This window comes from Adiantum capillus-veneris, chromosome 3 (assembly GCF_014529385.1).
Source record: "Adiantum capillus-veneris isolate H3 chromosome 3, ASM1452938v2, whole genome shotgun sequence".
NCBI lineage: Eukaryota > Viridiplantae > Streptophyta > Polypodiopsida > Polypodiales > Pteridaceae > Adiantum > Adiantum capillus-veneris.
The window spans coordinates 70,355,945-70,371,466 of record NC_140933.1 but is presented as its reverse complement, the minus strand read 5'-3'; the positions used below and the strand labels follow the sequence as shown (position 1 = coordinate 70,371,466).

General features: G+C 47.0%; 1 protein-coding gene across 2 annotated transcripts in view; it reads left to right on the top strand.

Annotated features, from left to right (window-relative positions):
• The window catches only part of LOC147461069 (uncharacterized), a 145,628-nt gene that overhangs the window by 111,559 nt on the left and 18,547 nt on the right, over nt 1-15,522 (top strand). For both annotated transcript variants that reach the window (XM_086508698.1, XM_086508697.1), the window contains one exon: nt 7,776-7,850. In XM_086508698.1, coding sequence (XP_086364824.1) covers nt 7,776-7,850 — 75 coding nt within the window. The remainder of the gene's footprint in view (nt 1-7,775; nt 7,851-15,522) is intronic.

The window sequence follows — 15,522 nt, the reverse complement described above, 5'->3', positions numbered from 1 at the left end:
CTATTGCGGACTCATTACAGCAGGCCATTGTGGGCAGAGGGATTATTGTACCAGGCAGGGCTCAGTGGATTACTATGCAGGTTCAGGGTAGCCTTGTGGGTTTCCTGAACATCTATGCGCCCAATGTGGCGAGTGCTCGTGCAGAGTTTTGGTCACAGATTGTTGAGTCTTTGCCACAGGTTGACCAGTGGTGTGTAGGAGGGGACTTCAACATGTTGGAGGACCCTTCTGACAGAATCGGAGGCAGCCATGCTACTGTGCATGGAGTCGAGTTAGCAGCTTGGGAGAGGTTTTGTATGACGTTGAGGGTCTCGGATACATGGCAGCATTCTGGCTTTGTGAGGCCTCCAGAGAGTCTTGCCTTCTCTAGATCGGACCGCCGAGTGGGAGGAGTGAATCTATCGCGCATAGATCGCTTCTACACTAGTGACCACTTCAGTGACTTGGGGGGATCGGTGGGCATCCTGGCAGGGACATCCTTCTCGGACCACGCACCAGTGATCCTCACAGTGGCAGACAGGCAGAGGAGTGGGAGCACGATGCTTCGCATCCCAGAGCGGGTCTTGTTGGACTCAGCACTCAAAGAGAGGGTCGAGGCTCTTTGGACAGAGGGCATGGACAGCCAGGCTCCACCTGCAGACAGAGTGGCCTCAGGCCTAGCTCAGCTCAGCCACTTCTTTCTCCAGGAGTCTTTGGATCGACGGGCTGCAGCGAGAGAGGAGGAGCAGCGTCTCAGACGAGGCATTGCTTCACTACAGAGGATGCAGGAGCAGCATCCAGACAGTCCATGGTTGGAGGAGCAGCTTCAGCAGGCTCGACAGGAGCTTGCTTGCACAGAGGAGAGGTGCCATGAGTTTGCCTTCCACCGGCATGCATCTCAGTGGACTCGGGTGGGTGACAGAGTGACAGGTGTTTTTTTTGAGACAGTGGGACCTCGGCACTCGCATGCCAAGGTCAATCAGTTGAGGAGACCCGATGGGTCAGTTGTTTGCGAGCCAGAGGATATGCGTGCAGTTGCTACTGACTTTTACCGTGTGCTACTGTCGGCTGAGCCAGAGTCAGAGAGGGAGGATGCATGCAGGGAGCGGGTTTGGGCACAGATGCCTTGTCTTGTGACTGAGGAGATGCGGCAGAGGCTTGAGTTACCTCTTCAGCTTGAGGAGCTGCGCACGGCTCTTAGGGCCCTCCCTCGTGGTAGCTGTCCAGGTGAGGATGGGCTGACTCCCAGCTTCTTCTTGGAGTACTGGGACCTGCTTGGCCCAGATCTTTGTAGTGCCTTTCAGTACATTCTGCACACCGGAGTGATGCCGGATAGCATGAGTGAGGGTCTGATTTACCTCATTCCTTAGGAGGGTGGCTCCTTGGATGAGATTCGACAGTGGCGTCCCATCACCATTCTCAACTCAGCCTACAAAATTCTTTCCAAGGCTCTGAGTTTGAGGATTCAGCCACTTTTGGAGAGCCTTATACATGGGACTCAGACAGGTTTTGTCAAGGAACGCAGTATCCTTGACAACATCTTCACTTTTTGGGAGGCTTCTGCCCTTGCACGGCTCCGTGGGGAGGACCTTGTGATTCTTCTTCTCGATTTTGAGAAGGCATACGACAGAGTTGACTGGGACTTTCTAGAGGGCACGCTACGTAGGATGGGCTTCTCAGAGGCTTGGATCAGAGGGGTGTCAGCTTTGTGCAGACAGGCCCACAGTCAGGTGCTTTTGGCAGGAGGTAGAGGTGAGCGCTTCATGCTCACACGATCGGTCAGACAGGGTTGTCCTCTTGCCCCCTTTCTCTTTCTGTTCTATGCGGAGGCGATGAGCAGATTTTTGGTGTCACAGCAGGTTGGTTTGAGGGGCTTAGCACTCCCTATACGGGGAGATGAGCTTCTGGACGCTGAGTTTGCCGACGACTCAGCCTTGTACTTAGAGGGCCAGGAGGCCAATTTACACAGATGTGGGCAGGCTTTGGAGACCTTCTGCTGTGCATCGGGCGCACTGATCAACTGGAGAAAGACAGTGGCTTTCTCAGTTGGTAGTGCTCCTGTGCCAGATTGGATGCCAGGAGAGGGTTTCAGGTGGATTCCTCCAGGGACTGCAGTTCGGTACCTGGGTTGTCAGGTTGGTTTGGATCTGTCCCCCGAGCAGCAGATTGCTCCTCTTCTCCTGTCCATCAGGAGAAAGCTGTTACATTGGAGCTCAGCACGACTTTCGCTGGCTGGTAGAGTAGTAGTTGCCAACCAGGTGTTGTTGGCGACTATGTGGTACATCACTTCGTGCTGGATCTTCTCGAGTTCTTGTATCAGCCAGGTAGAGAGGCTGATCAGGAACTTCCTTTGGTCTGGTCGCGACACTCAGATTGCCCGAGCCAAGGTGGCTTGGTCGGTCATCACACTTCCTTGTTCTCAGGGAGGGCTTCGGATCATTGATCCAGCACAGCAGAGCAGAGCCCTTCTTGGGAAGTTCGTCGTCAGAGGACTTCTTCCAGGCGAGGAGCCCTGGAAGGAGTTCTTGTTGCAGAGGCTTCGTGCCAGGGTGCCTCAGGCAGGAGGCCCTTGGCAACCTTCGACCAGATGGATCTTTACAGAGTTGCGCCGAGTTGGTTTGAGCAGGCGACTGGAGGACCGATTCGCTGTGAGTTTGCTTCGGTCTTGGGAGCTATTGCGGCGTGGCCTAGAGCAGCGCCAGCCGACGTGCACGGAGGAGCGCCTACGGCAGCCCCTCGTCTGGAACCCCATGGTTAGCACTCAGAGAGGCCACTTGGTTGGGAGTAGGCCTCATGTTTCATGGGGTCCCATGGCAGCAGGTCCACCGCGCTCTCTAGGTGACTGGCTAGAGTTCACAGGTTTGTCAGAGGAGGTGCAGGGTGTCCAGCTACAGGGCATGAGAGGGGTTCAGAGCATGTATCAGGACATCTCAGAGTCAGTTCCAGCTGAGTGGCTCACGCCTCTCGAGCCAGTAGCACCCCGATGGATGGGAGCCTTCACACGACTGGAGGTTCTCATCTCAGTCAGGGCTTGTTCAGAGACTGTCCCAGCCCTGTTCTTTGAGCTTCAGGGTGGGGGACGATTACAGCGAGTTACAGTAGAGGCCCCGCAGGTAGCAGAGTGTTGTTTCCAGAGGATCCGAGTTGTGGGCATCTGTGGGAGGACTTGCGTCATAGACCCTGACCCAGTGGCTCTCGAGACAGGACACTGGAGGCTATGGGCTTGGGAGTGCTGTCCACTGGCACGAGTACAGTGGGATCCTGGTGAGTGGCTTTGGAGGGACCCATTCTCTTCTGCAGACCGCCCAGGAGTCCCTTTCTTTCAGTACACTGTTCGGCTTGGACGTCATATACTTGCAGCACAGAGAGAGGCCCGCCTCGCTGCAGCACGTCATTGGCAGGAGGAGGGTCTCACAGTTGAGTTCTTGGCAGCTTTTTGGCAGAGGCTGTGGGACTCCAGACAGCCGAGGCGCGTCACCTTGTTCCAGTGGTTGGTTGCACACAGAGCCACAGCAGTAGGGAGCTGGCTTGTACATTGTGGTCTCTCGGCCGCATGTACAGCCTGTGACCAGTTGGTGGAGAGTCAGCGACACTGTCTTTGGGACTGTCCCTCGGCCGAGCAGGTGTGGCTACGAGTTCTTCGGCTGATGCCTGCCCTCTCCACGGCTCGACAGTTCACTTGGGGGGCGGCGGCTTGGTCCACCCTCACGGGCCCGGCACTTCAGTTTGAGCTATCTTCCACCAGCAGGATGATAGTGTTAAAGGGGGGTCGACCTACACTCCAGCCTGCTACAGACCTTACTCCACAGGAGTGGAGCAGTGAGAGAGCGGAGTGTTGGGAGCTCATCAGCGGCCTAGCTCTTTGGTTCATCTGGCGGGCCCGTTGTTTCCGCATCTTTGAGGCTCGCCTTGTACCACCAGCAGAGACTGTTCGTGACTTTTGGCTAGAGCTGATCCATACTCTCAGAGGACAGCTTGAGGGACTACAGGGCTGCTCCGACCGCATGCGGGAGCGCCGCGAGGCTTTCCTTCGTCTCTGGCGCCCTGGGCCGTTTTACTCCATGGTCCAGGGGGTGCTCAGATGGCACTACTGTCCACCTGTGTGGCTTTTCCCTCCTCCCATCTCTTGATTTAGCCCTATTGTATATATGCTGTTTTTTCATTGGGAGAGTCTCCCCATCATGTTTGTTGTAGCCCTCTCCTGCAGAGGTGGATGTAGCCCTATGGGCAGCTTTCATTAACTAATAGAAGGATCTTTTTCTCGGAAAAAAAAAAAAACGGAAAAACTAGAGTTTCGGAGTTTCGACCAATGTCAAAACGGTTAAGAAACGAAGTTTTCATATTTATAAATATAATACTTAAAACAAGAAGCCAAGTCAATGACCGTATTTCACAGAACTTCAGAATTTATATGACAAAAACTCAAAACCTTCAACCTATGGTCTACCAATGACCACTTTGAGTTTTGAAGAAGGTCTGCAATGTTCAAACCAAGACTCAAGTGACATTCAATTCAAAGACGTTTTCAATGTCATAAAAAGATAGTCAGACATGATATTACTAAATGTCAAAAAACCAAGGGAGAAGCGACAAGAGTCTTAAGTGAAGACCTTTTTTGGGGAATATTTTTTTAACTCAAGAAACTCCGTTTCTTCCAGTCCGAAACTCCCAAAAAATTCGGTCTCGTTTCTTGGGGCAAGAAAGCGGTTGTGTTACTATGCGTGTGGCACGGACGCCTTGTCTCGAATTAGTCAAAAGATCATTGATACCAAGGGCCTCTCCATATCTCTCCACCCATCCTGATCCACTGAGGGTCCCTAAACTTGAAGCCCATAGAGCATAGCTGAAACTACCAAGGGTTCCTCGAACTGAATCTGCAAACACAGCTTCTCCAATCCTCCCAGGGCCGCATATGCTCTGGTCAGTCTGGTCTCTACTTCTTTCTTTAAAGAAAACCTTGGCCCAGTGAAGACTACGCCAAGAGAAGTGTATGCATCTGTGTGCTCCAGAGTCTTCTGACTAAAAGTGAATGTAGGAGCTGATCTTTTGATCGAGTGCGGTGTGGTGTTAAACACCATAACGTTGGTTTTACCAAGGTTTATAGACAATCCACTATCCTCCGCAAAGCCATGAAACTGCATCCAATTGTCGTTGCATACCCTCCGGTGAGTTAGAGATCAACACAGTATCATCAGCATATAACAACAATGGAATCCATGTCCCTACCAGTTGGGCACTTTTGTCACCCTCTGTCCCAAGCTACCAGCAAGGATTTGGTATCCACGTGGCCTGCTTTGGTTGCCCCCCCTCCCCTAAACCCTTGATGGCCAGGAAAGGACTTGCAGTGTCCTTTCCCCACAATGCAGCTCCCCGTGGCTCTTGGCCTCCATTATTTGTCAATGGGTGGACCTGCACGTGGGGAAAGGACATTGCAAGTCCTCTCCCTAAACTTCAAATTTATGGAAAAAAACTTAGGTTTAGATGCCTTTTGTGTCCTTGCATCGTTTTCTACTGATAATCGATGTGGGAATCCTCGTGACATTCCATATTTCAATAGGGTATACTTGAATGGCCCAAGGTAATGAAATGTTCCCTCTTTGCCCTTGCTCCAAAATATCCAATCTGAAATTTGTTGGCAGCACCAAAAAAATCTCAAATGTGTTAAGTGTAAGACTTATTGAATAGAGATCGAGCAAGGTCTGTGTCAGTCAGCATTCCTAGGATATTTATCGAACCCTTTTATGGTACAAAGAATTCCCCGATGCTCTGCTGACTCTACAAGTGCAAGGTAAGGCGGGCCTTGAATGCCTGCAAGAAATGAAATTGGGGTGGTTAGGAAATTGGCTCCAACATGAATAAGAGTGCTCACAAAATGTTTGGAGCTATGACATAGGAGGTGGTACCTTCTTCTTCTTCTTCTTCAATATGATTGACTTTACCTTTGTGTTAGGGTTGATTTGAAGCTTTATTTTTGTCTTTGTAGAAGCACCTATAAGGTTGATGCTCAGGCTTTCTACAATGTGGGCAAGGCTTCACTTGGAAGCAATCTTTACTTTGATGATTTGTTCACCCTGAAGAAATGGCAAGAGCTTGGCTACCTTGCAGTTGACCATTCCTTTTCTTGACCTTTCTCTCAAGTCTGTTCTTCATGTAATGATTTGGTGACTTCTCCAAGCTTGTGCATGGATCTTTCTCCTTGAACACAGTGACTATCTTGTCTTACTCCTCTCACAAGGCACTGAGTAGAACAAGTTTTTCTTCATTCTTCACTTGGGCTTGGTTGGAGACAAGCTGAGTGCATAGACTCTTAAACCTATTGTAGAGGTCCATCTTCAAAGACACCTTTCAATGCTTGCATTTGGTTCCAAAGTTCTTCTCCAAGAGGGACCAAGCTTGATATGTTTCATAAGCCTCATCAAGAAATTGCACATATTGACATCAAGAGAAGTGCAAGGATGCCTAAAGCTTGTTCATCCTTGGCTTGAAATTGTGCTAGTGTTTCCCTACTAGTAGGTTTATCTCCATATTGTGGTACCGTCTTGATAACCCCGCAAAGACCCTTCTTCATAAGCTACTCTACGACTTTAATTTGCCATGTGTGACAGCCATAGCCGGTAAATTTATCTAATAAATACATCCCCATGTGTACAAGAGGCAGATGGTGAGCAATACATGTGTGAGGAGAGTTTTTACCAAAGGAATAGAACCTGGGTAGTGTCTAGCTCCATAAAAAAAAGAAGGATAATCATTTCATCAACATACATCCTAAATATAGCATACATAGCTGATGTAAAGGGGGGTAAAATGATGAAGGTAATTGGGTTTTTTTATTAGAAGGAGAGTTCAATTGCCTTGAAATTGGAGTAGCACGAATAGACAAAAGGGAATTTAGATTAGTTTTCGCTTAAAAATCTGCCAAATATCCCAATTGCGTGTAACCGTTGTGGTGAGTGTTGATCTTGAAGAAAAATCATTTGATGCTTCAACAATTGAGGCTTCAGCTCCTTGTTGCTCTAACAGGTTGAATTCTGAAGCTTCTACTCAAAAATGCTCTTTGAAGATAGCAGCAGAAAACAGGCCTTATAGCTTATGGAGCAGTGACCCATTTGGCAGGAGATTCGAGAGAGTAGAGGCTCATATAGTATTCTAGGGATGTCTAAAAGCTCTTCTTCAAATATGGGCTCAATTGAGAATTAGGTGTCTTGAGTGCTCATGGCCTTGATTGAGGGAGATGATTTGGGGCTCGATTTGTGGGCTGATAGATGAGTATACTGTATAACCATTCAAATTGTTGTGGGTGTTTGGGAGTCCTAGACCTCGGTTTAGTGCCAATAAATGGGGTTTTCAATTTTCACCATAGCTCCTCTTTTTTCCACTGCTGCCTGCCATGGGTGTTTTTTTCTTGCAACTAGAGTGTGACAGTACCATGTTTTCCATAAACATGCCTTCCATTATCTGGCATGCATTTTGTTTGTTGAAAATTGAGTTTATTACCTTTATGCACTTAAGTATCAATTTAAAACTTCCAAAGCAAGGTTACAGTCCCATCACTCACTGGCACAATTGCAAAACTGTTTAAAAACTGAAGAACAAATGGCCAGTTAAGTAGTTAAAAACACAATCACCAAACATGTCTTTTCTGAAATCCAAGCCATTGCATCCTAACTGCTTATGTAATTGGTGTGCAAGGATTTCATTGTCTCTATGAGTACATAGACAGACAACCATTGACTACTACTACAATAGGTCTCAAAGCATGAGTACAGCATGCATGTCAATAATTTCTGTGATGACAGGATCACACAAATGTTATCAGATTACTGCTTGGACCCTTACAAAATCCCTCAAAGGCTTATGCAATTGTGCGGAAAGTAAGTTCTTTGCTCCTTGTCAGCAGTAAGAACATTTTTTATTTCTTAAATAAAATGTCAAGGGTAAAGATTGGAGGCATTACAAATGACAATCAAAATTACAAAGGAGGTACCAAAATGCAATTGCTTTGCAGGGTTACAACTCAAGGGATCGCTTTCAGTGTTACAAATAGCAATAATGGGGATGCAAGAATGGAGAAGAGATAATAATGGGAGAAAAGGAATGAATTATCTCATGAGCAACATCAGCCCCATCCGTGTCTCTTCTCCGACCAGAACAAAGCTCTCCTCTGTGTCCAGCGAACTCCCTTCACAAAGCTTCCTCAAGACGGGATACAACAAAAACAATATTGATTTTAAGCTTGATGATGTCCCTGATCATGATATCTATGTGCTGGAGTGCCATCTCCCCTCACTACCCCTGCCCACTCACCCTCCCCCCCTACCTATCCCTCGTCCCCCCCTCTCTCTCCCTCGCCCACCTACCCACCCCTCATCCCCTCCCCCCCCCCAACTCACCCTCGTCCTCCTCTCTCTCTCCGTCACCCCCTACCCACCCCTCGCCCCCTCTCTCTCCCTCGTCCCCCTACTTACCTCTCGCGCCGCCCACCCACCCCTCGCCCCCCTACCCACCCCTCACCCCTACCCTTTACCCCCCTCGCCCCCACCTACCCCTCGCCCCTACCCTTTCCCCCCACTCCCCTATCTTCTCCCACCTCGCCCCCTACCCACCCCTTTTCCCCCTCGCCCCTACCTAGTCTCCCCTCGCCCCCTACCCACCCCTCGCCCCTGCCCACCCCTCCTTCCCTCCCCAGCACCTCATTGTGTACTACTTCTCCGGGCAAGCAGATTCGGGTATCCCTAGGTGGATTTTCTTCTATTGGATGTTTGTTGTAAGTCAAGCTATTGTTGGGAGTATTTTTGGGTGGCCAGATTGTGGGCAAGGCCTTTTGCTGCTCTTGGAGTGATAGCTCGCGCAAATGCTAAATCAAAGAGGTTAGATCGATTCGACAATGCGCACTGCATTGGTCACGTACACTATGAGCTCTTCTAGATCAGTAGAATCTCGGGCCTATCCCCTCTCCCCTCCCCTACCTACTCCTTCCCGTCTAGCCAACTGCAACTAGCAAAAATTCCTCCACTTCGGGTGCTTTGTGGGATTTGTTAATCTTGGCAATCTTCAGTCTTCTGTATCTCGACTAGAGTAGCGAGTCTATACACACAGCACGTCTGCACCATCCCTGCACATCTGAGCCTCGACACCCCCATTGTACCCGTGAGTTCTGGGCTGGAGCTGAGTGTGTTGCCACGCCAAAGTCTGTACTGGTCCCTTTGAGATAGTCGAGTCCATATGTTCTGGTCTGCTGCTATGTCTCTGTGTTGATCAGCTATTATTTATTGTTCCTTTGTTTTCATTCTGTTTTGAGTGAGATATCACGCACGTTGCATTGAGGAGCACCCACCGTAGAGAGCACGACACACTATCTGCGCTACAACCTCGAACTGGAACAACCTACCCCACTTGACAGCCAGAGGAAGACCTGCTTGAGTGGTTGGAAGCTTTGGTTTCTATTCAATTTTTTCTTGGGAATACCCCATCTTCTCCTGTCCTTATAGTAGCTAGCCCCAGTGTGCTGCCTAGCCCGGAAGTAGGTGTCGAGGTCATGGCAACTGATGAATCAGATGCTCCTAAAATGATGGCATATGGGCTTGGTGAGCCTATCAAGGACCATAGAAGAGGCAAGAAATCTCCTTTACAAGAGTTCCCCCAACTCTCGACCTCCTCTGCGTCCGACTTCTCGACCAAGGCAACGCTCTGTTCTGTCTCTGATGAACTTCCCTTTGACAAGTTTCCCAAGGATGTTTACAAAAAGAATATGTTGGTTTCAATATTGATCAAACACCATCTCATCATGTCTTGAAGCTCCAAGAAGTGGCAATGTCTTTTTTCTTATGAGACAACCTCGCAAGTGCCCCTCCCTGAACCTGTCAAGGAAGTCAACCTTGGTGACCTTGACAATCCTCAAGCTATTTCTTTTAGCTGCATGGCTATGGGGTTACCACCCTGCGTTGCTCGACTAGGTAGTTTCTTTTATGCACTCTTTCAAGGACTTTTTTGCCTGGTCTTACAAAGATTTGGAAGGGATCCCACCGGAGCTAGGAGTCCACATTGTCCCTCCGATCGAGGGGGACTAAGCCAGTCAGAGGCCGTGGTTACAAGCTCAGCCCCAAGTATGTAGAAGCTGTCAAACTAAAGCTAGAAAATGCAAGAAACGGGTATCATCGTGCCCGTGGATCACTCCGAGTGGTCGTCATCCATGGTCATAGCCCCCAAAAGCAATCCAATAAAATATGTGTCTGCATCAACTACAACACTCTAAACAAGGTAACAATCCTAGGCTTTCCAATTCCTTTCATTGAATGGGTGCTCAAAGATGTGGCTGGGTATATACTCTACAGTTTCATGGATGGCTTCAGTGGCTACAATCAGTTGGGCATTCATCTTGCTGACCGGATCAAGACCGTTTTTGTGACTCCATGGGTTATTTTCGTTTAGACAAAAATGTCTTCATCATCTTTTATCATCTGCTCACTAATCATCTTGGAATCTTCATATATGATTTTTCGACATTCTTCAGCGCTCAGTGTTCCATCTCAATGGAGAAGTTGGAGGAGCATCTAGCTCAGTTCTTTATAGACTTCCTCAAGTGCGGGGAGGCACACCTTAAGCTCAATCCTAACAAATGCCACTTTTTGGTCATGCAAGGTACGCTTTTGGGTCATGTGGTGTCTACTTTGGACCCTGATAAGATAGTGGCTATTCTGAGGTTGCCTCTCCCAACCAACTCTAAGGGTGTTCAGAGCTTTGTAGGCCACAAAGGTTATCGTTGCAGGTTCATTCGTATGTATGCCTATGTCACAAAAATACGGAAGCGTAAACTGACGTTTAATTGCACTTCAAATACTCAAGAGAATTAGAGGGAGCGAGAAAACTTGACACTTCATTGGGGACCAGAAGATGGGCTGGTCCCCCCCCCATAAAGAGAATATCTTTATTACTACGGGAGAATCTTTACAAGCACAGGAACGGGGCATACGCCCGTCCTCTATTCTTTCTTCTGCTCTGTACTGACTACTGACTGAGAAAGTGTTTCCACTTTCTTACTGCTTAGGGGATTCCCCCTCTTCTGCGAGACTGGTTGGAAGCTCTCGAAAAGAGAGTCTATCTTCCGAAACAGCTCATCGGAAGCTCTCACAGAGGAGAGTCCATCTTCCGTTATGTGTTGCCTTCATGCTCATTCATTCATGCATCGAACACAAAAGAGAAACAAGCAAAATGCACACGCACATGCTTGCTGTAATTTTCTGCACATAACCTGAAATTCTTACCTGTGCGCACCCCTACGTCGAAACAGAGATCTTCTTCGTGATGGAATCGCTCCAAACTTGATGTAGACTTAGGATAAGGAGAGAGAAGAGGATTTCTATGGCTGATCTGCTGAAAACAGCCCTAATCGAGGTGATTAGGGGCTGAAAACAGAGAATTTCAGCAGCCGCACTCTGCTAAGAGAGCGTCTACGGCAGCTTCTCGCGATGAAACTTCACCAGAAGGTGTCTATGACTGTGAGATCCCTTGTTCTTGACAATGGGAGCACAAGGCTACCACATATGTCGCAAGGGGCTGCTCTCAAGCTTCAATGGAGGGCTCCACCGCGTAGAGCACGCTCACATTAGGGGGGGTAGGTGTACTGCCAGCCCTGAAAATGGGGGAGGGGGGGCTCCTAAATAGCCATCAGGGAGAGGGGGCGCTAGGAAGAGAGAGAGGGTGAGAGAGAGTTAGTTTGCATTGGTAAGTGTGCCAAGTGGCACACTTACTTTAAAAACTTAAAAACCATTCAACTTTTGACTTTAAAAACTTCTAGCTCATTAATTAAAAATGTGCAACTAACTAACAACTGCTACCAATGATTCTTTTATGAGAACACCAAAGGTCTGTCGGCGCAATGCTGCACCGGCACTGCACCGCCTTTACCTGTTCACACTTGTCCGTCCGCCCTCCCGGGCACGGACCGTTAAATTTAAGTTAACGAAACTTACCCTAAGGCTTTATTAGCCTTAGGGTCACTGTTCTAAGGACCCCATCTCATTCTTGTGCTTGTACTGACGCGCGTATTTTTCCTGAGCCTAAAATCTGAGGCTACTGCTTACCCCTTTCTGAAGACCCGATTTCCCAATCACTAGGGCTTCAGGGTAATTTCTGCTAAGGTCCCTATGAGGTGTTCTAGCCCACATTTAGGCTCACCTGAGGCCTTAGAACTGCTAGGTCTATTCTGGTGTGCACACAACTAATTAGATAATTCTTTTCTCGTAAATAAATTAATTATTTACAAAGTTTGACTTAGTTACATCCCTCTTGGTTCTAAACAGTTGACCTCAACTGTAGAGCGTCAACATAACTGTGCAAGATGTCAGGGTGGTCCTTAAGATCGGACTCAGTCATCCACTTTGCATCTAAAGGAGTGTAATTTTTGAACTTGACTAAATACTTTCGATGTAGACTCCCCGACTTGAGTTGTCTCTCCGAGTGGTGTATTATCTGTTCAGGTTGAAGGATTTCCTCAGTCTCTTCGACTTCTGGAGGATCTTCTTACTGGCGCCACTGGAGGAGGTCCAACATATGGTCGGAGGAGATTGACATGAAAAGCATTGTGGATGCGCCAATGAGAAGGCAAATCCAGTCTGAAAGTCACATCATTGACTTTATCTGTAATTTTGAAAGGGCCGTAAAATCTATGGGAAAGTTTGACAACTTTCCCTTTGCCGACCCGCTTTTTCAATCTAGCTTTCTCAAACCGAAGCAGGACATATTGTCCTTTTTCAAGATTGAGATTCCTTCTGTGCTTGTCTGCTTTTCTCTTCTGTTGCTCTTGAGTACGAAGAATTGCTTGCTTTACTTGTTGATGGGCAATATCAATATTGCGCACAAATTCATCTGCGGCGAAGATGTTTTCTTTGGTCACCATAATAGGAAGTAAGAGTGGCTTCCCGTAAATAATTTCGAAGGGGGCTTTACCAGTTGAGGAATGTATGGTATTGTTATATGCAAACTCAACGATTGGTAAGTACTGTTCCCATTCGGATTGTCGTTCCGAAACATAGCACTTGAGGAGATCTAAAACAGTGGCATTAGCGATTTCTCTTTGACCATCTGTTTGAGGATGATAAGCTGATGAAAAATCAAGCTTAGTTCCCAAGTTTTCAAACAATGCCTGCCAAAATAGATTAGTCATGCGGGGATCTCTATCGCTGACAATAGTCTTTGGCAATCCATGGTGTTTAAAAATCTGAGCTAGAAATATTCTAGCCATGTGATCAGCTTTGATCGTCTTCTTTACTGGAAGGAAATGGGCTTGCTTACTGAATCTGTCTACTATAGTCCAGATTGCATCATTTCCATTCTTGGATCGAGGAAGATTCGTAATAAAATCCATGGCAATACTTTCCCATGGCGTGTTAGGCACAGGGAGCGGCTGAAGCTTGCCATAAACTTTATGTCTGTCATATTTCACTTTTTGGCATACTAAACACTCACGTACATGTTTTTCAATGTCCGCATGGAGTGTTGGCCAAAAGAAATACCTTTCGAGTACACTAGTGGTGGAAGCAATTCCCCGATGCCCGGCATAAGGAGAATTATGTGCTTCATCCATCACCTTTTGTCGTAAAGGCTGAGCTATGCATATTGCTTGTTGACGATAGAGTGTATTATCCCTGATAGAATAAGGTGGCTTTGAGTGACCAGCTTGAAGATCTGCCCAAATTGTGGCGAAGTCTGGATCTTGAGGATACATCTCGCTGAGAGATTCTAGTTCCTCATGATAAATTGTTGTTAGTGCATTGATCTTTGGACGCCTGGAGAGAGCATCTGCAACTGCATTCTTTGTTCCAGAAGTGTGTAAAATCTGAAAATGAAACATTGAAAGAAAGTTGGCCCATCTCATCTGCTTTTCTGATAACTTTCTCTGTGTGAGAAAGTAGCGAAGACTTCTGTCTTGATAATAAAATCAGCTTCTAATAGATAGTGTTTCCAAATGGAAAGAGCATGAATTACTGCCATTAGCTCTTTTTCGTATATGGAGGCATGCAACTCTGCATCTTTAAGGCGCCGACTTTCATAGGCTATCGCGTGACCCTCTTGGTTCAAAACTGCTCCTACACAATCTCCAGATGCATCGCAGTATACCTCGAAAGGTTTGCGAAGATCAGGGACGGTAAGAACGGGTCCGTGACTGAGTAGATACTTAAGCTTTTCGAAAGCTTGTTTTTGTCCAGACCCCCAATGGAATGGAATCCGCTTCTTTGTCAGGTCATGGAGGGGACCTGCTATCGCGGCAAAAGCTCGAATGAAACGCCGATAATAAGAACAGAGGCCAAGGAAACTTCGTACATCATGTACTGTAGTTGGCGTAGGCCATTCTACAATTGCTTGAATCTTTTCAGGGTCCATTCTCACCTGGTTGTGAGATAAAATATGGCCCAAATAGTGGATTTCTTTTAGAAAGAACTCACTCTTCTTAGCATTCACAAATAATTTGTGTTTGCGTAATTCTTCAAACACTAAGGCGAGATGCTTATAGTGTTCGTCTTCCGTCTTTGAGAAGATTAAGACGTCATCAAAGAAAACGCCTGTAAAACTTCTATATGAGTGGAAGATTCTATCCATCATTCTGTTGAATGTAGCTGGTGCATTAGTGAGTCCAAAAGGCATCACTAAGAATTCATACAACCCGAAGGTTGTTCTAAATGAAGTCTTATGCACATCCTGAGGAGCTATGCGGATTTGATGATAACCGCTCTTCAAGTCTATACGACTAAAGACACTTGCTCCTTGTAACTTGTCAAGAATGTCGTCAATCCGAGGGATTGGAAATCGATTCTTGATTGTGATCTTGTTTAGAGATCTATAGTCTATGCACATGCGGAATGTGCCATCCTTTTTCTGTACTAGCAAGACAGGTGAACAATATGGAGAAGTACTAGGCCTTATTAAGCCCTTCTCCAAAAGTTCGTTAACCTGCTTGAGAATTTCCTCTTGCTGCATTAGACTAACTCGATAAGGCGGCTGATTTGGAGGAGAACTTCCTGGGATCAAATCAATGGTATGATCCTCAGGTCGCGAAGGTGGGAGTTCATTTGGAAGTTCATCTGCAAAACAATCTTTATATCTTTCTATTAACTTAAGTCTTTTTTGCTCTAAAGAGGAAGAAAGTTGTGAAACAGACACATCTCTCTCTCTTGCAAAAATCAAGTACGCTGAAACACACTTTTTCATTTCTTTCTTGATGGCAATGTGGTTGGCGATAGGAATACGCCAATCACCTGCATCTGCAAGTACAAGATACTCCTTTCCTTTATGAGCAAAAGATAAGGTTTTCTGAACATAGTCAGGAATGGGATGCATCTTGTAGTGCCAAGGCATTCCCAAGATAACATCGCATCCTTCAAGTGAAGCTAGTAAGAAAGACTCTTGATCCTTGTAGTCGTCGACCTTTAGATTCAACTTCCCTATGATTGAAGTAGAGTTTGAGTTCTGCCCTTTGAAAGCTGATTGCGCTTGAATAGAGACTCCAAAACGATTGGGCTGCAAGTTCAGGTCGTCAGCTAGCTGAGT